This window comes from Ursus arctos, chromosome X (genome assembly GCF_023065955.2).
Source record: "Ursus arctos isolate Adak ecotype North America chromosome X, UrsArc2.0, whole genome shotgun sequence".
In the NCBI taxonomy this organism is placed as follows: domain Eukaryota; kingdom Metazoa; phylum Chordata; class Mammalia; order Carnivora; family Ursidae; genus Ursus; species Ursus arctos.
This window is the reverse complement of record NC_079873.1, coordinates 40,145,730-40,162,941: the sequence shown is the minus strand read 5'-3', so window position 1 is coordinate 40,162,941 and position 17,212 is coordinate 40,145,730. Positions and strand designations below refer to the sequence as shown.

At 43.4% G+C, this 17,212-nt stretch overlaps 1 protein-coding gene and 1 pseudogene across 10 annotated transcripts in view; both read right to left on the bottom strand.

The window, feature by feature from the left end:
* The window catches only part of ZNF81 (zinc finger protein 81), a 105,849-nt gene that overhangs the window by 23,839 nt on the left and 64,798 nt on the right, over positions 1–17,212 (bottom strand). For all 10 annotated transcript variants that reach the window (XM_057311227.1, XM_026513468.4, XM_044389391.3 and 7 more), the window contains one exon: positions 3,336–3,462. In XM_057311227.1, coding sequence (XP_057167210.1) covers positions 3,336–3,462 — 127 coding nt within the window. The remainder of the gene's footprint in view (positions 1–3,335; positions 3,463–17,212) is intronic.
* LOC113265990 (calponin-1-like) lies at positions 3,479–9,941 on the bottom strand (annotated as a pseudogene).

The window sequence follows — 17,212 nt, the reverse complement described above, 5'->3', positions numbered from 1 at the left end:
GTGCAGGGAGGGAAAGGACATAATGAGGCCTTTCTGAGATTACTGGAGATCAGTTCTGAACTGACACGAATTCCAGGAGACCCAAGATGTCACCATGGCCCACCAGACAGCACAGGGGCTTATGAGAGTGAAGTCATCAACTGAGTTTCAGCTAGCTCCATCTCACAGGGGGCCCTGCAGGCCCCCCAATCCATCCTGTAGTTATTTCCCAGGTTCAGGAATGCAAATTTAGAATATAGATACTCAGCAACTGGCAGAATACCCATCCTGGTTCCCTGACCCGTGCAGTGAGGACTATTATGGTGAGAAGGGCCAAGTGGAAGCTACTAGAATTGCCTCTACTAGAAAAATAGTAAACCAAGAGAAATACTGCATTCCTGTAGGAATTGCAGAGATCAATGCCACCATCAAGAACCTGAAGGATGCAGGGGTAGCGAGTCCCACCACATCCCCATTCGACTCACCTCTTTGGCCTGTGCAGAGGACAAACAGATCTTGGAGAACGTAGCTCATCATGAGCTTACCCAGGTGCTAACTTCAATAGCAGCTGCTGGACCAGATGTGGGTTCATTGCTTAAACAAACTAACACATCCCTTGGTACCTGGTGAATAGCTATTGATCTGGCAAATGTGTGGGTTTGTCTTTGGATTTTTGGGTTTTTGTTGCGGTTGTTGTGTATTTTTGTTTTTGTTTTTGCAATACCTGTTATTAAAGACTACTAGAAGCAGTTTGTTTTCAGCTGGCAAGGCCAACTATATATATGTGTGTGTGTGTATATGTATGTGTGTGTGTATATATATATATACACACACATACCTTCACTGTCCTACCTCAGAGGTATATCAGCCCTCCAGTCCTACATCATAATTTAGTCTGTAGGGATCCTGACTGACTTTCCCTTCCACAAGGTATCACATTGGTCCATTACACTGATGCCATTATGCTGACTGGACCTGATGAATGAGAAGTAGTAACCACTCTTGACTTACTGGTAAGATATTTGCATGGCAGAGGGTAGGAAATAAATCTGACCACAATTTAGGGGCCATCCACCTTGGGGAAATTTCTAGGGGTAGAGCAGTATGGATCCACCGGACCCCCAGAAATTTCTAAGTAAAGAATAAGTTTTTGCCTCTGGCTCTTCCTACAAATAAAAAGAGGGACAATGGCTACTGGGCCTCTATGGACTTCAGAGGCAATATGTTCCTCAAACGGGCGTGTAACTCTGCCCCATTTACCATGTGATCCAAAAAACTGCTAGTTTTGAGCAGAGCCCAGAACAAAAGAAGGCTCTGCAACAGGTCCAGAGTGCCATATGAGCTTCTCTGCCACTGGGGCTGTATGATCTGGTAGATCCAGTGGTGCTTCGAGTGTCGGTGGCAGATGGGGATGGCGCCTTTGGCAGGCCCCTATAAAGGTGAATCACAGAGCAAATCTTGGGATTTTGGAGCAAAGCCCTACCATCCTCTGAGGATAACTGCTCTCCTGTTGAGAAACAGCTTTTGGCTCGCTACTAGGTCTCAGTTTACTTGCTTGCTGAATTTAAGCATATCTGTCAGTGGAAGAAAGGAAACTTAACAGGGACTCCTTTGGTAATGGTCAGTGAACACGGACGAGCCCACACAGTGGTAGGACATGAGAAATATGGCAAACGGTAAATAACCACTCAGAGGGGGGCCCGAGTCCTTCTGTTCAAGCCCCCACCTGCGGATGGTGTGAGGTCAGTAGCAGCCCCTGGAGCACCGAGCCTGAGTCCTCTCAGAGTTGTGCTGCTCGGGCACACAGCCCAAGGTGGGTGGCAAGCTCCTTCTAAGGCTAAATGATGGCACAAACTCAATCGTCAACAAATACCGGAAAGGAACGTTGAAAAGCACTTTAAAGAGCGAATTCAAGAGAGCACGAAGTTGTTATGAGGTGTGACCTCAGATGAGATGTGGCAACTCCACACCCTTGACCCTGGGTGGTGGCTCTGCCCCTTCAGGCCTGGAACCACGTAAGGTGGCTTGCCCTCTGGAACTGAGGAGGTGATGGTCTGTCACATCCCATTTTGCCAGCCTGGGCCCTCAGAACAATCCTTAGAGTCATTCATCCCTCTTCCAGAAGGCTAACGCATGTGTGCAGCTGAACAGTTTTACCAGTCCATCTCCTACCCGTAGAATCCCAGATACCCTACCGCCTTCCCTCACTGTTTCCTGTCTCTGTCTTCTTCACTCGAAGCTGGAAATGTTTCTACTGACATAGTTGATGGGATCCACAAGCCATTCATCTGATCTCTTTAGCAACTGGTTGTGCATACCTTTGGTGTTCTTTCCAGAGTCCATCTCATGTTTCGCAGTATGGATAGGCTGAACATTTTCCAAATCTTCAAGTTCTGCTTCTTCTCTTACTAACGATTCCTCTCCAATGTCTCTCTTTCCTCCACCATTTTATGGTAAGCAGCAAGGAAAGCACAGGCCATGCCTCTAACACTTTTGCTTAGAAATTTCCACAGCTAACTATCCAAGTTTATCACTTACGATTTCTGCTTTTCACCCAACAGAACACAATTTAGTCAAGTTCCCTGCCACTTTTTAACACGGATCTCCTTTCCCTCCAGTTTCCAGTAACACCCTCCTCACTCCATCGGATACCTCACCCAAAGCCCCTTTAACATCCATATTTCTACCAGCGATCTCTTCAAGGCAATGGAGGCTTTTGCTATCAAGCACCTAAAACCTTTCTAGCCTCTACCCATTGTCCAGTTCCAAAGCCACGTCCATGTCTTTTCCCGTATTTGTTACGGCAGCACCCCACTTCCCAAGTACAAAAATCTGTATTAGTTTCCTAAGACTGTTATAACAAAGTGCCAGCAGCTGGGCAGCTCAAAATATCAGACGTTCACTGCGTCACCGTTCTAGAAACCAGAAGTCCGAAATCAAGGTGTCAGGAGGGCCATGCTCTTTTTGAAGGAGAACCTTCAAAACAGGAAGGAACTCTTCCATGCTTCTCTCTGAGCTCCTGGTGGCCTCGGGCATGTCTCGCCTTACAGAGGCGTCACTCCAGTGACCTGGCCATCCTCTTTTCCTACGTGTCTTCACACTGTCTTTCCTCTGTGTGTGTCCGTCTATGTGTCTAGATTTCCCTTATTTTAAGTCCACTGGTCATACTGGATTAGGACCCACCCTAAAGACCCTGTTTAAGCTTGGTTACTTGGGTAAAGACCCTAATTCCAAAAAAGATCATATCCCGAGGTGCTTAGTCCTAACCAAGGTTAGGACTTAAACATAGCTTACTTGGAGGATACGATTTTACCCATAACACGCTCCTCGGAGTATCTTCGAAGGGCTGTGCTTACCCACTGACAGCAGGTGACTGTAGTTCTCCAGCGTCACATCCTGGTACAGGCGCCTCTGAGCAGGGTCCAGTTGCTGCCACTCCTCCCTGCTGAAGTCCACAGTCACATCCTCGAATGACACGGAGACCTGTAACAACACACTCCTGTTCAAGGCGACATGGTCAGCAGCGGGGGATAGGGAGAGGATCAGTACAAAATTATTTTTAATGATTTTTCTCTCCAGAATATGCTCACAATATGTCTATTAAATACCTAGTTATATATAATGATGTGTAGCATATAAATATCTAATTGTAAATTTTTGCCATTCATTGTATACGGCATTTAGTCAGTCTTTTTTTTTAAGATTTTATTTATTTATTCACGAGAGACAGAGAGAGAGAGAGAGAGAGAGGCAGAGGCAGAGGGAGAAGCAGGCTCCCCCAAGGAGCAGGGAGCCCGATGAGGGACTTGATCCCAGGACCCTGGGATCATGACCTGAGCTGAAGGCAGATGCTTCACCGACTGCGCCACCCAGGCCCCCCAGTCTTTCATTTTTAAAAATAATAATTTTGTACAGGATTTGACCTTGATGCTATTTTGTTGTTCGTTTTAATGGGAAGTCTGTGTTCTATAACTTTTATTTGTTTTTATTTTACAGCCATTTATTGTGCTCCAGTGAAAAAGAAAGTGCTCGCATTACGAACGCCACTGTCACATCCACATATGCCAGTCGCAGCAAACCAAACCACATATGTCCGTCCACTGGGTCTCCGGGCATGCAGTTTGCTTCCACTGCAGGAATGGGGAGGGGGCAGGCCAAACCTGGGCTCTGGGGGTTTTGCTTGGGGGGGGACTTCTTGTCCTGGGGGGACCCACCTGTAAGGGAGTCAGGGGACAGCTAGGGGTAGCTTTGCTCAGTTCGTCATTTAGGTGCTGTTGGGAACACCCGGCTCAATGTTGGATCCCGCAGCGCTCTGAGGAGGAGGGCCCCTCCCCCACCACAGGCTCCCCAGTCCGAACCCCCAGTGTTAACCCTGTAGGCAGATGCCAGGGTGCTGGAGGACGCCATGCAGGGGGAGGGGATGGTGGAGCCGGCTCAGCCCTGCCGAGAGCAGCAGGCTGTTCTCCAGGGAGAGCCTCCCTGGAGTGAAGGCAGGGTGGGGGGCCCAGGGCCCCAGGCTGAGTTGTAGTAGTTGTGTGGGTGGTGGTTGTGGGTAGGCTAGCCCGGCTGAGTATTGAGGCATCAGGCAGTACTTGGGGTCACAGACCTGGCACAGCAGCCCATACACTGTCACGCTCTGCCATGAGGCCCCCTTGTTGCTGCCCATCTGCAGACTGGCGTTGAGCACGTCACAGTGCTCCATGCCCAGCCCTAGCTTGAGGATCTGTTGCTTGGTCCCGGGTGCAGTCAGGCCGGCCGGGCTGGCTCCCTTGTTGGTAACTACCTGCAGGCTGATGGTGGCCTAGACCAGGGGCTGGTCCTTACCCAGCTTGGGGTCATAGAGGTGGCGCCAGGGGCCATAGGCCGTCACGCCCTGCTGGCTAGCAAACCTGTTGGTGCCAATCTGTAGCCTGATGATGTTCGGCCCTTCTCTTAGCTTCTCTGGCTCAAATTTCTGTTCCTGCTTCTCTGCATACTTCACCCCTACACTCACCTCATTCCCTTTCATCTTGGCCATGGCTGGGGGTGTGCACTGCACCTGGGTGCGGTAGGTATTCTCAAACAGGTCATGGGCTTCAAAAATGTCATGGGCCCTCACCCTATATTTGGTGATGGCCTTGATGCAGTTGCCAATGTTTTCCAGCAGGTGCCAATTTTGGGTCGACTTACCGACCTTTTTCATGGAGCCTGGCTGGAACTTACTGATGAACTGCAAAGAATGATGCCATCTTAGAGGCCGTCCATGAAACTGTTGCCGATGCTGTGCCCTATCACCCCCTCGATTCATTCTCGAAGCTCCCGCTCCCGCTTGTGATTGTACTTTTGGGCCAGCTTGTTCTCGACCTCAACAGACAACCCATAGGCGGGGCCCTGGTTGAAGTGAGCAAAGGACATGCTGGCTGGTGGTGGGCAGCAGTGGCAGTGGCACTGAGGACCAAGGGAGCAGCTAAGGCTCCGTCTGCCTGTGTTCTATAACTTCTAGAAGGAAGCATGCATACTTTTTTTTTTTTAACTTTACATAGCTCCCTCTACTGTTGTTTAATTAATTCTTCACAAATATGGCCATTTTCTCTTCATGCCTTTTTACTGCTCATTTCTAATTTAATTCTGTAGTGTTCAGGAAATATATTCTGTATGATTTCAACATACGGTCTATCTGGGAGCATGTTTCATGTGTCCCTGGAAAAGAACATATATTCAGCCATTGACAGCTGTAGTAGACTATAATATATAAATCAAGTTGGCTGAGTGTTGTTGAAATTTTCTATCACCACCCTCACTTGTCTTCTACTTGTTCAACCAATTATTTGTCAACTTTCTGGTAAAAACTGGCAAGGAAATGTTCAAGTTTATATGGCTATGCAAAGGACCTAGAATAGCCAAAGCAAGAAACAGTGTTGAGGATTTATATGTAATGATAAGTCTTACCGTAAAGCTATGATACTTCGGACAGTATGGTATTGATGTAGGTACAGACAGATATATCAATGGAGAAGAATAGAGAATCCGGAAACAGAACCACACACATATGGACAACTGTTTATTTGACAAAGGTACCAAAGTAATTCAATGGGGAAAAGGAAAGTCTTTTCAAAAAATTGTGCTTGAACAATGGATATGTTTTGGAGGAAAAAACAAACCTTGACCCATAGCTTACACCACATAAAAATTAACAGTAATTAAGTTCCAGTATGACTGAGTTAATTTTATCAGACCAACTTTCACATAGATAACTATACTCTGAACAAAATATTTTGAAAAACCTATCTGGAGACACTGAAGAGTAACAAAAATCAGGTATTTACTGGAAGAGAACTGACAATTAGAAGAAGGGATGGCACTGGATGTGTTTACCAAGTTTACAGCCTTCTGCTTGTAAACAGACCTAGTCACTGCCATGCAGGGTAACTACAATTCCACTAGAAAAACTTCAGTCTTACTGACTTGAAGAAGCAAAGGAGAGTTTTGTGGTCATCATGACCACCAGAAAGTCCAGGGAGATTTCAGATCAAAAAAGGTGCCTAAGATCTGTGTGTTAATTCTTCCTAATCTCTGGTTGAATAAATTAACTAAATTTGAGTTACCACACACCACAGAGGAGACAGTTGCCAATTTGAGTCCAGCCAAATTAGGTGCTTGCTAAACCAAATGAAACAAAAAAATCAGCGATCTTCAGGGGGAAATAAACAGAATTCAAAAGGTCTACGATATGATTCACAACAACCAAGATAACAGCTGAAAATAATCAACATAGAAAGAAACAGAAAGGTACCGAGAAAAATAAAAGAGGTTCAACAGGAAATGTGATCAGAGACTGACCCTGAACTGATTCAAATGCTGGAATTAGCGGTAAAGGATTTTAAACCAGCTGTCTATAAGCATGCTCAAGAACATAAAGAAAAACACATTCACAGTGAAAGAATAATACGATAGTTCAACTGAGAAGAACTATAAAAATAACCACCTAGATTACTATGAACAATTTTATGTGAACAAACTGGACAACCTAGAAGAAATAGATAAATTTCTAGAAACACACAACCTACCAAGACTGAATCATGAAAAAACAGAAAATCTAAACAGACTGAATACTAATAAGGAGACTGAATCAGTAATCAAAAACCTCTCAACAAAGAAAAGTCCAGAATCAAACAGCTTCACTAGGAATTCCACCAAACATTCAAAGAAGAATACCAATCCTTCTCAAACTCTTCCAAAAAACAGGAGAGAATGGAACACTTTGAAATTCATCTAACGAGGTCAAAATTACCCTGATACCAAAACCAGACACCATAAGACAAGAAAATTATAGCTCAATATCCCTGATGAATACAGATGCAAAAATCCTCAACAAAATATTACCAAAATGAATTCCACAATCCATTAAAATAATCATGCAAAATGATCAAATGGGATTTATTCCAGTGATATAAGGATGGTTCAACAACAGCAAATCAATGTGACACATCACACATTAACAAAATAAAGGATAAAAATCATATGATCATCTCAACAGATGCAGAAAAAGAATTTAACAAAGTTCAACATCCATTTATGATAAAAACTCTCAATAAAGCTGGCATAGAGAGAAGGTATCTCAACACATTAAGAACCATATATGACAAGCACACAGCTAACGTCATAATTAACAGTGGAAAGCTGAAAGCTTTTCTAAGATCAGAAACAAGACAAAGATGCCCACTCTTGCCACTTTTATTCAAGGGTATTGGAAGTCCTAGCCAGAGCAATTAGGCAAGAAAAAGAAATAAAAGGCATCCAAATTGAAAAGGAAGATGGCAAACTGTCGCTATTTGCAGATGACATCATATTATACATAGAAAACCCTAAAGATTCCACCAAAAAAATCTGTTAGAACTAAAAAATGAATTCAATAAAGTCGCAGGTCACAAAAATCAATATACAAAAATCTGTTGTGTTTCACTAATAAATTATCAGAAAAAGAAATTAAGAAAACAATCCCATTTATAAACACATTAAGAAAAATACCTCTGTTTAAAAAAAAAGAAAAAGAAAAAAAAGAAAAATACCTAGGAATAAATTACCCAAGGAGGTAAAAGAACTATACATTGAAAATTATAACACATTGATAAAAGAAACTAAATAAGACAAGTAAATAGAAAGATATTCTGTGCTCATGGATGGGAAGAATTCATATTGTTAAAATATTACCAAATTACCAATATTACCATATTACCAAAAACAATCTACAGATTCACTGCAATCCCTGTCAAAATTCCAAAGGCATTTTGCAGAGAAATAGAACAAACCTGAAATATTTATGGAACCACAAAAGACCCTAAATAGCCAAAGCAATCTTCAGAAAGAACAAAGCTGGAAGTATCACAACCCAGATTTCAAACTGTATTACAAGGCTATAACAATCAAAACAGTACGTTATTAGCATAAGAACAGACACTTTAAATCAACGGAATAGAAGAGAGCGCCCAGAAAGTAGCCCACCCATACATGGCCAATTAATTTACAACAAAAGGGACAAAAATATACAATGGAGAAAGAACAATCTCTTCAACAAATAGTGTTAGGAAAACTGGACAACTACATGCAAAACAATGAAATTGGACCACCTTCTTACACCAAACACAAAAATAAATTCAAAATGGATTAGGGGTGCCTGGGTGGCTCAGTTGTTAAGCGTCTGCCTTCGGCTCAGGGCGTGATCCCAGAGTCCTGGGATTGAGCTCTGCATCGGACTCCTCCGCTGGGAGTCTCCTTCTTCCTCTCCCACTCCCCCTGCTTGTGTTCCCTCTCTCGCTGGCTGTCTCTCCCTCTGTGTCAAATAAATAAATAAAATCTTTTTAAAAAACCAAAAAACCAAAATGGATTAAAGACTTAAATGTGAGATCTGAAACCATAAAACTCCTAGAAGGAAACATAGGCAATAATCTCTTTAACGTCAGTCTAAGCAACATTTTTTGTAAATATGTCTCCTCAGGCAAGGGAAACATAAGCAAACATAAACTATTGGCACTACACCAAAATAAAAAGCTTACGCACAGCAAAGGAAACCATCAACAAAACAAAAAGGCAGCCTAGTGAAAGGGAGAAGATATTTGCAGATGATATATCTGATAAGGTGTTAATATCCAGAATACATAAAGAACTTATAAAACTCAATTCCAAAATAAACCCCCCACCAAATAATCTGATTTAACAATAGGCAGAAGACCAGAATAGAAATTTTTCCAAAAAAGACACACATGAAAAGATGCTCAACACCACTGATCATCACGGAAATGCAAATCAGAACCACAGTGAGTTATCACCTTACACCTGTCAGAATGGCTAGAATCAAAAAGAAACAACAAGTGGTGAGGATGTGGAGAAATGGGAACCCTTGTGTACTGTTGGTGGGAAGGGAAATTGGTGCAGACACTGTGGAAAATCACGTGGCGGTTCCTCAAAAAATTAACAATAAAGTACCATATGATCCAGCAATTCCACTACTGGGTATTTACCCAAAGAAAATGAAATCACTAATTCAAAAAGATACATCACCCCTTTGTTAACTGCAGCATTACTTACAATAGCCATGATATGGAGGCAACTCAAGTGTCCATCGATAGATGAATGGATAAAGAAGATGGGGTATATAAAACAAAATATTACTCAGCCATAAGAAAGAGTGAGATCTTGCCATTTGTGACAACATGGATGGACTTAGAGGGTATTATGCTAAGCAAATTAAGTCAGACAGAGAAGACAAATACCACATGATTTCACTTATATGTGGACTCTAAAAAACAAGACAAACGAACAAACAAAAAAACAGACTCTTAAATACAGAGAGCAAACTGGTGGTTGCCAGAGGAGATGGGTGAAATAAAGGGGATTAAGAGGTACAAACTTACAGTTATAAAATAAGTAAGTCATGAGATGAAAAGTACAGCAAAGAAAATACAGTCAATGATACTGTAATAATGTATGGAGACTACACTTATTGTACTGAGCACTGACTAATATATAGAATTGCTTAATCAAGATACTGTACACCTGAAACTAACATGACATTTTACGTTAGTTATATTTCAATTAAAAAAAGGAAAAAGACCCTAAAATTAAAAGTGCCCTAAAGAAAACATAAGAGAATATCTTTGCAACACTGGGTCAAGCAAGGATTTCTTGTAGTACAAAAAACAATAAATATGAAAGAGGATTTTGATAAATGGGACCTCACCAAAATTAAAACTCCTGCTCATCAAAAGATGCCATGAAGAGGGGCGCCTGGGTGGCTCAGTCGTTAAGCGTCTGCCTTCGGCCCAGGGCGTGATCCCAGGGTCCTGGGATCGAGCCCTGCATCAGGCTCCCTGCTCCACTGGGAAGCCTGCTTCTTCCTCTCCCACTCCCCCTGCTTGAGTTCCCACTCTCACTGGCTGTCTCCTCTGTCAAATAAATAAATAAAATCTTTAAAAAAAAAAAAAAGATGCCATGAAGAAAATGAAAAATCAAGACACCGCCTGGGAGAAAATATTTGCGACACATACACAAAACACCCATAGTGAGAACACAGAAAGAACTCCTACAAAGTAAGAACAAAAAGACACATAACCCAACTTTTTTAAACGGGCAAAATCCTTGAACAGACACCAAAAAAGATCTACAAATGGCCAATAAAGCATATGAACAGATGTTCAACAGCTTTATCCCTGGTAACTGAACACTAGAAACATTCAAAATGTTCATCGGCAGGTGACTGCATATGCAAATTGTGCTATATTCATACCCTGGAATGCTCAGCAATAAAAAGGGAAGAGCTGGTGACAGACACAACATGTATGAGTCTCCAAAATATTTGTTCGTTTAGAAACAGAAGCCAAACACAGACCAAATGATTCCATTTCTATGATAATCCAGAACAAGCAGAGCTAATCTATAGGGATTAAAAATCTTAAAAAATGGTCGCCTCAGGGGTAGGATACTGACTGGTCAAGGGGATGATGGACCTGTTCTGTATTTTAGTTCGACTGGTGGTTACATAAATATATTTGTCAAAACTCATCAAACTATACATAATTCAATGTCTTTCAAATATAGCTCAGTTTCAAAAAACAAAGAAAACAAAAGCGCGTGTTAGAAATATACTTAGTGTACACTGTAGGCCCCAAAGAGAAAGGAGTTCTACTGGGGGTGTAGGGTTAGGGTCCTTAGAGTTGGTACAGTTCAAAAAAATGTTGGGGGGGGGTAGTAAGTATGATGGAGATACATGGGGGAAATATTCTCTAGAAAAGACAAAGAGAAAGGTATGGAGAAAGGAAAATACATGGTAATTAAGGAAGAACGAATAGCTCTGTAAAAAAGGAGAGAAGACTATAAAATATGTCAGGCAGGTGATTGTAAGAAAAACAGCCCAAGGAAGTATGCTAGAGTCTGATCATGAAAACAGTGTAAATTCTTTTCATAATACAGTTGTACCTTGTTTTATTGGGCTTCCCTTTATTGCATGTTGCTGATACCCCATTTTTTACAAATTGAAGGTTTGCTGCAACCCTGCATTGAGCAAATCTATTAGCACCATTTGTCCAATAGCATTTGCTCATTTCGTGTCTCTGTGTCACATTTTGGTAATTCTCGCAGTATTTCAAACTTTTTAATTATTATTTTCTTTGTTACGGTGATCTGAGATCAGTGATCTTGGATGTCACTACTGTAATTGTTTCGGAGTACCATGAACTGCGTCCATATAAGACAGTCTCCTTGGGCCTCCCTATTCCCTGAGACACAACAATATTGGAATCAGACCCATTAACAGCCCTAGAGTGGCCTCCAAGTGTTCAAGTGAAAGGAAAAGTCACATGTCTCTCACTTTTTTTTAAAGATTTTTTTAAATTTATTTATTCGACAGAGATAAAGACAGCCAGCGAGAGAGCGAACACAAGCAGGGGGAGTGGGAGAGGAAGAAGCAGGCTCATAGCGGAGGAGCCTGATGTGGGGCTCGATCCCACAACACCGGGATCACGCCCTGAGCCGAAGGCAGACGCTCAACCGCTGTGCCACCCAGGCGCCCCCACATGTCTCTCACTTTAGACCAAAAGCTAGAAATGATCAAGCTGAGTGAAGAAGGCCTATCAAAAATGGAGATAAACCAAAAGTTAGGCCTCTTGCCCCAGTTAGCCAAGTTGTGCAATGCAAAGAAAAGTTCTTGAAGGATATTAAAAGTGCTTCTTCAGTGAACACATGACTGTTAAGAAAGTGAGACTACCTTCCGGCTGATATGGAGGAAGTTTGAGTGGTCTGGGAAAGAAGACCAAATAAGCAAACACACTCCCTTAAGCCAAAGCCTAATCCAGCACAAGGCCCGAACTCTCTTCAATGCTGTGAAAGCTGACAGAGGTGAGGAAGCTGCGGAAGAAAAGTCTGAAGCTAGCAGAGGTTGGTTCATGAGGTGTAAGGAAAGAAGCTGTCTCCTTAACATCAAAGCGCCAGGCGGAGCAGCCAAGTGCTGACGGAGAAGCTGTATCAAGGGATCCCGACGATCCAGCTAAGATCGTTCATGAAGATGGCTACATTAAAAAACATATTTTAATGTAGATGAAACAGCCTTCTGTTGAAGGAAGATGCCAGTTGGGACTTCCAGAGCCAGAGGGAAGTCAATGCCTGGTTTCGAAGCTTCAGCGGCCAGGCTGACTCTCTTGTTAGGGGCTAGTGCAGCTGATAACCTTAGGTTGAAGCCAGTGCTCATTTACCATTCTGAGAATCCCAGGGCTCTTAAGAATGATGCTAAACTGACTATAACTCTATAAATGGAAGAACAGAGCCCGGATGACAGCGTATCTGTTTACAACATTACTGGATATTTTAAGCCCACTGTTGAGACCCGCTGTTTAGAGACAAAGATTCCTTTCAAAATATGACTGCTCATTGACAACGCTCCTGGTCAGCCAAGAGCTCTGATGGAGATGGACAAGGAGATGAATGCTGTTCTCACGCCTGCTAACATAACATCCATTCTGCAGCCCATGGATCAAGGAGTCATTTTAACTTTCAAGTCTTACTATTTAAAAAACCCACTTTGTAAGACTATGGCTGCCATAGATGGTGATTCCTCTGATGGATCCGGGCAAAGTAAATTGAAAACCTTCTGGAAAGGATTCACCCATTAAGAACATTCATGGTTCGTGGGAAGAGGTTGAAACTTCACCATTAACAGGATTTTAGAAGACACAGATTCCAACCTACACTCATGGATGCCTTTGAGGGGTTCAACACTTCAGTGGAGGAAGTAACTGCAGATGTGGAGAAACAGCAAGAGAACTAGAATTAGAAGTGGAGCCTGAAGATGTCAGAGAATTGCAGTCTCACGATGAAACTTTAATGGATTGCTTAATGGAGTTGCTTTAACGGAAAGCAATGGAGTTGCTTCTTATGGATAAACAAAAAAAAATGGCTTCTTCTTTTTTTTTTAAGTAAGCTCTACCCCCATCATAGGGCTTGAACTCATGATCTTGAGATCAAGAGTCACATGCTTTACTGACTGAGCCAGCCAGGCGCCCCAGCAAGTGGCTTCTTGAGATAGAATCTACTCCTGGTGAAGCTGCTGTGATGATCACTGAAAGGACAACAAAGGGTTTAGAGTATTACAAACATTCGGTTGACAGAGCAGTAGCAGGGTTGGAGAGGACTGCTCCGATTTTGAAAGAAATTCTACTGTGGGTAAAATGCTATCAAACGGCATCACACGCTACAGAGAAATCACTCATGAAAAGGAAGAGTCAATCCCCACAGCAAACTTCATCATTGTCTTATTTTAAGAAATTGCCACAGTCACCCTGACCTTCAGTGCCCACCACCCTGATCAGTCAACAGCCATCAACACTGAGGCAAGATCCTTCATCGGCAAAAAGATTTTGACTCGCTGAAAGCTCCAGGTGATGGTGAGCATTTTTTAGCAATAAAGTATTTCTTAATTAAGGTAAGTACTTTTTTTTAGACAGAATGGCACTGCACATTCTATAGACTGCAGTAGAGTGTAAACCTACCTTTTATATGCACAGGAAATCAAAAAAATTCATTTGACTTGCTTTATTGCAATATTCCTTTTATTGCAATGGTCTGGATGTGAACCTGAGATATCCCCAAGGTATGCCTGTAGGTCACCACTGAAGTGTTTTATGTATCAGGAAGGAGATATGACTTGAGTTTCATATTAAAATGATTATCTTTCTGGGGCACCTGGGTGGCGCAGTCGGTGAAGCGTCTGCCTTCGGCTCAGGTCATGATCTCAGGGTCCTGGGATCGAGCCCCATGTCGAGCCCCACGTCGGGCTCCCCACTCAGCAAGGAGCCTGCTTGTCTCTCTCCCGTTGCCCCTCCCTCTGCTTGTGGGCTCTCTCTCTCAAATAAATAGAATCTTCTAAAAATTAAAAAAATGATTATCTTTCCTCTAAGTACTGCACTTTAGGATAAATAGTTGGTTATGGAATTTTATTCTTTGCAGAAGTATTCCAGCTAATAGGTGCTAATAAAAGCAGAGATCTTCAAAGGGTGTAAAACTATTAGGTGAAAGACTGAAGAAACTTTACCATCTGGCTCAGGTTGATGACCCCTGAACACACTGCGAGAGATAACCAGGCATTACGTTCCTCCTGGAGGTATGAATTAGCAAGCCCTCACCACCACCTATGAAGTATTCTTGCCAAGAAATTAAATCTGAATTGATCAGACCTCTAGGTTTATCAGTTCGAATTAAAATGGAGATACAGGAACTGCTAAATAAATAACCATGAGAATACAACTGGCAAATTCCAAAAATGTGGGACCTAGGTCAGGGCAAAGGGCCCAGTTTCTTCAACAAACAAATAGCAGGGGGGAAAATACAAGGGAGGACAATGTGTCAGACCTGTTACAAATTAAAAGGGACATGAGAGACTATTGACAGACAATTCTCCAGGCATCTCACATTTCTGCATGCCTTGCAAGCAGACTCACTGATGGCTTTTTTTTCTGAACTGTCTTTTTTTTTTTTTAAGACTTTACTTATTTATTTGAGAGAGAGAGCGCGCGCACACGAGTACACACACACACACACACACACACACACACACACACACCAGCGAGAGGCGGAGGGGCAGAGGGAGAGGGAGAAGCGGACTCCCTGCTGAGCAGAGAGCCTGACTCAGGGCTGGATCCCAGGGCCCTGGAATAATGAATGACCTGAGCTGAAGGCAGACACTTAACCCGACTGAGCCACCCAGACACCCCCCCACCCCAAACTGTCCTTTCAAGCATGTTTATACAGCAAACAGCCTTAAAAGATAGAGTCCCCCAACTCCAGAGCAAGGGACAGGTTATATAAATTACACTCAAGGTAATTTCAGGTGCCTGGGTGGCTTAGCAGGAAGGCTCAGGGTTGGGCTCCCTGCTCAGCAGGGGGTCTGCTTCTCCCTCTCCCTCTGCCGCCCCCCCCTCCCCCGCTTGTGCTCTCTCTTTCTCCCTCTCTCTCTCTGTCAAATAAATAAATAAAATATTTTTTTAAAAAAGGTAATTTCTCCCTCCAGGCAAAGATCAGGTTGCTCACTATGAAAGATGTGGGGTCCAGAGGCTTGGGGGTTCCTCCCATATAATGGAACCCACTGCATGTGCAAGTATCATCTGGCCTTCTTTGCATCACCCTGTGGGAACTGAGGCTTAGAGAAGCGGCAAATGTTCACATTGGCTCCCACGACTATCCTGAGTATTCAAGTCCTTTGTCTCTGACTCAGCAGTCTCATGTCTTCCGCCAGCCTCCATGAATCTGTGGCAGGCTGTTGTTAGCTTGCAAATGGGATAAAATTTCAGACCCTTTGCAGTTCTTGGAAGTTTGGGTGATTAGGAATGGTTGCGCCCAGAGATGGGGCTTTCCAGAAAAGGGAAGAATGAAGGCGTCGTGGGCTTCTGTGGTAGGCAGAATGATGACCCTATCACCATTACCACAAAGATGTTCACGTCCTAATCCCTGGGACCTGGGACCTTTGAGGGAAGTCCATGGGAACCAACAATGAATATGTTGACCTTATGAAGGTTCCCCTGTCACATAAAACTTATATGAAGTAAATATGTATGCTCTTCTCTTATTAATCTGTCTTTGTCAGTTTCATTTTCAGACCAAGCCAAGGACCCTAAGAAGGTCAACCTAAACTTTTTCCTCCCTTAAACGATCATGAAAATGGGCAGCGAGTGCCCCCAGATTAAAGTGGATATGCAAAAAAAAAAAAAAAAAAAAAAGGTGCCACTATCCTCGGAAAGCCAATGGGCACAGCTAGAAAGCAACGTGGCTGTGGCTATGGAATTGAGGCATCCCCGATGTTGAAACAGACGGCGCCGGTCATGAGGACCTAACCATCTGACACAGAGCTCTGTGCATCCTGAAAACAGGAGCTGTTCATTTGGGTAAGTCCTGAGTAGCTGCTTCATGGTTCAAACCCAAAAATAAACATAAAGATGGATCCATGCTGGTTGGCCTGGATCCACCCTCTCACTCCATGTCTCCCCCCTTCCTCTCTTTCTACCCTGACATCAGCTGCTTTGAAGAAATGATTAGGGGTGGGACAGAGGCTCCCTGTTCCCAAGAGGGACCAAAGGCCAAACACAGCCCCTGAGTATGCTGGAGAACTTCAGGGGTGGGAGTGCTCCCATTTTTAAGACTCTTTTGGAGACAGGCACCCGAGACCGTCCCATCTGATCTCAAGGGGGCAAGGGAACACCCAAATTCAACCAATGGGCTTTTGGCATGGATTAGCAAGGAAAGGAAGGTTGTGACGGGGGGTGGGGAGGCTTTGGGCCAATTCAGTATACAGTCATTGTGGCTTCCGTGGCTAAATGCATCACCGGTATGGTGTTTCATGGGCTTGTTCTGTGAATGTTCATAAAGTCCAAAGGGGGTCCTCCCATTCAGGGACTGCCCTAGGTGAAGACATGGTAGTGGGACATGCAAATTGCTCCCCAACCTATCTCCCTATCCTCTCCCGGGTGGCCCAACAGAAACAGCAGAGAATCCCTGGAGGACAAAGGGAAGTCACAGCCTTGATTAAGACCAATATGCAGCAGGTGCAGTAAGATATGTAACACATCAATACGACCACCTCGTAGGGCCAGTGAAAAAGTCCAGCAGAAGCCACACGCTCGCCGTGGATTTCTGCCCACAGAATTCAGCTGTCGATCCCGTGCACCTGGCTCTTCCAGATACTGCGACTGTAACTAAATAGACAGCACAGACCGAT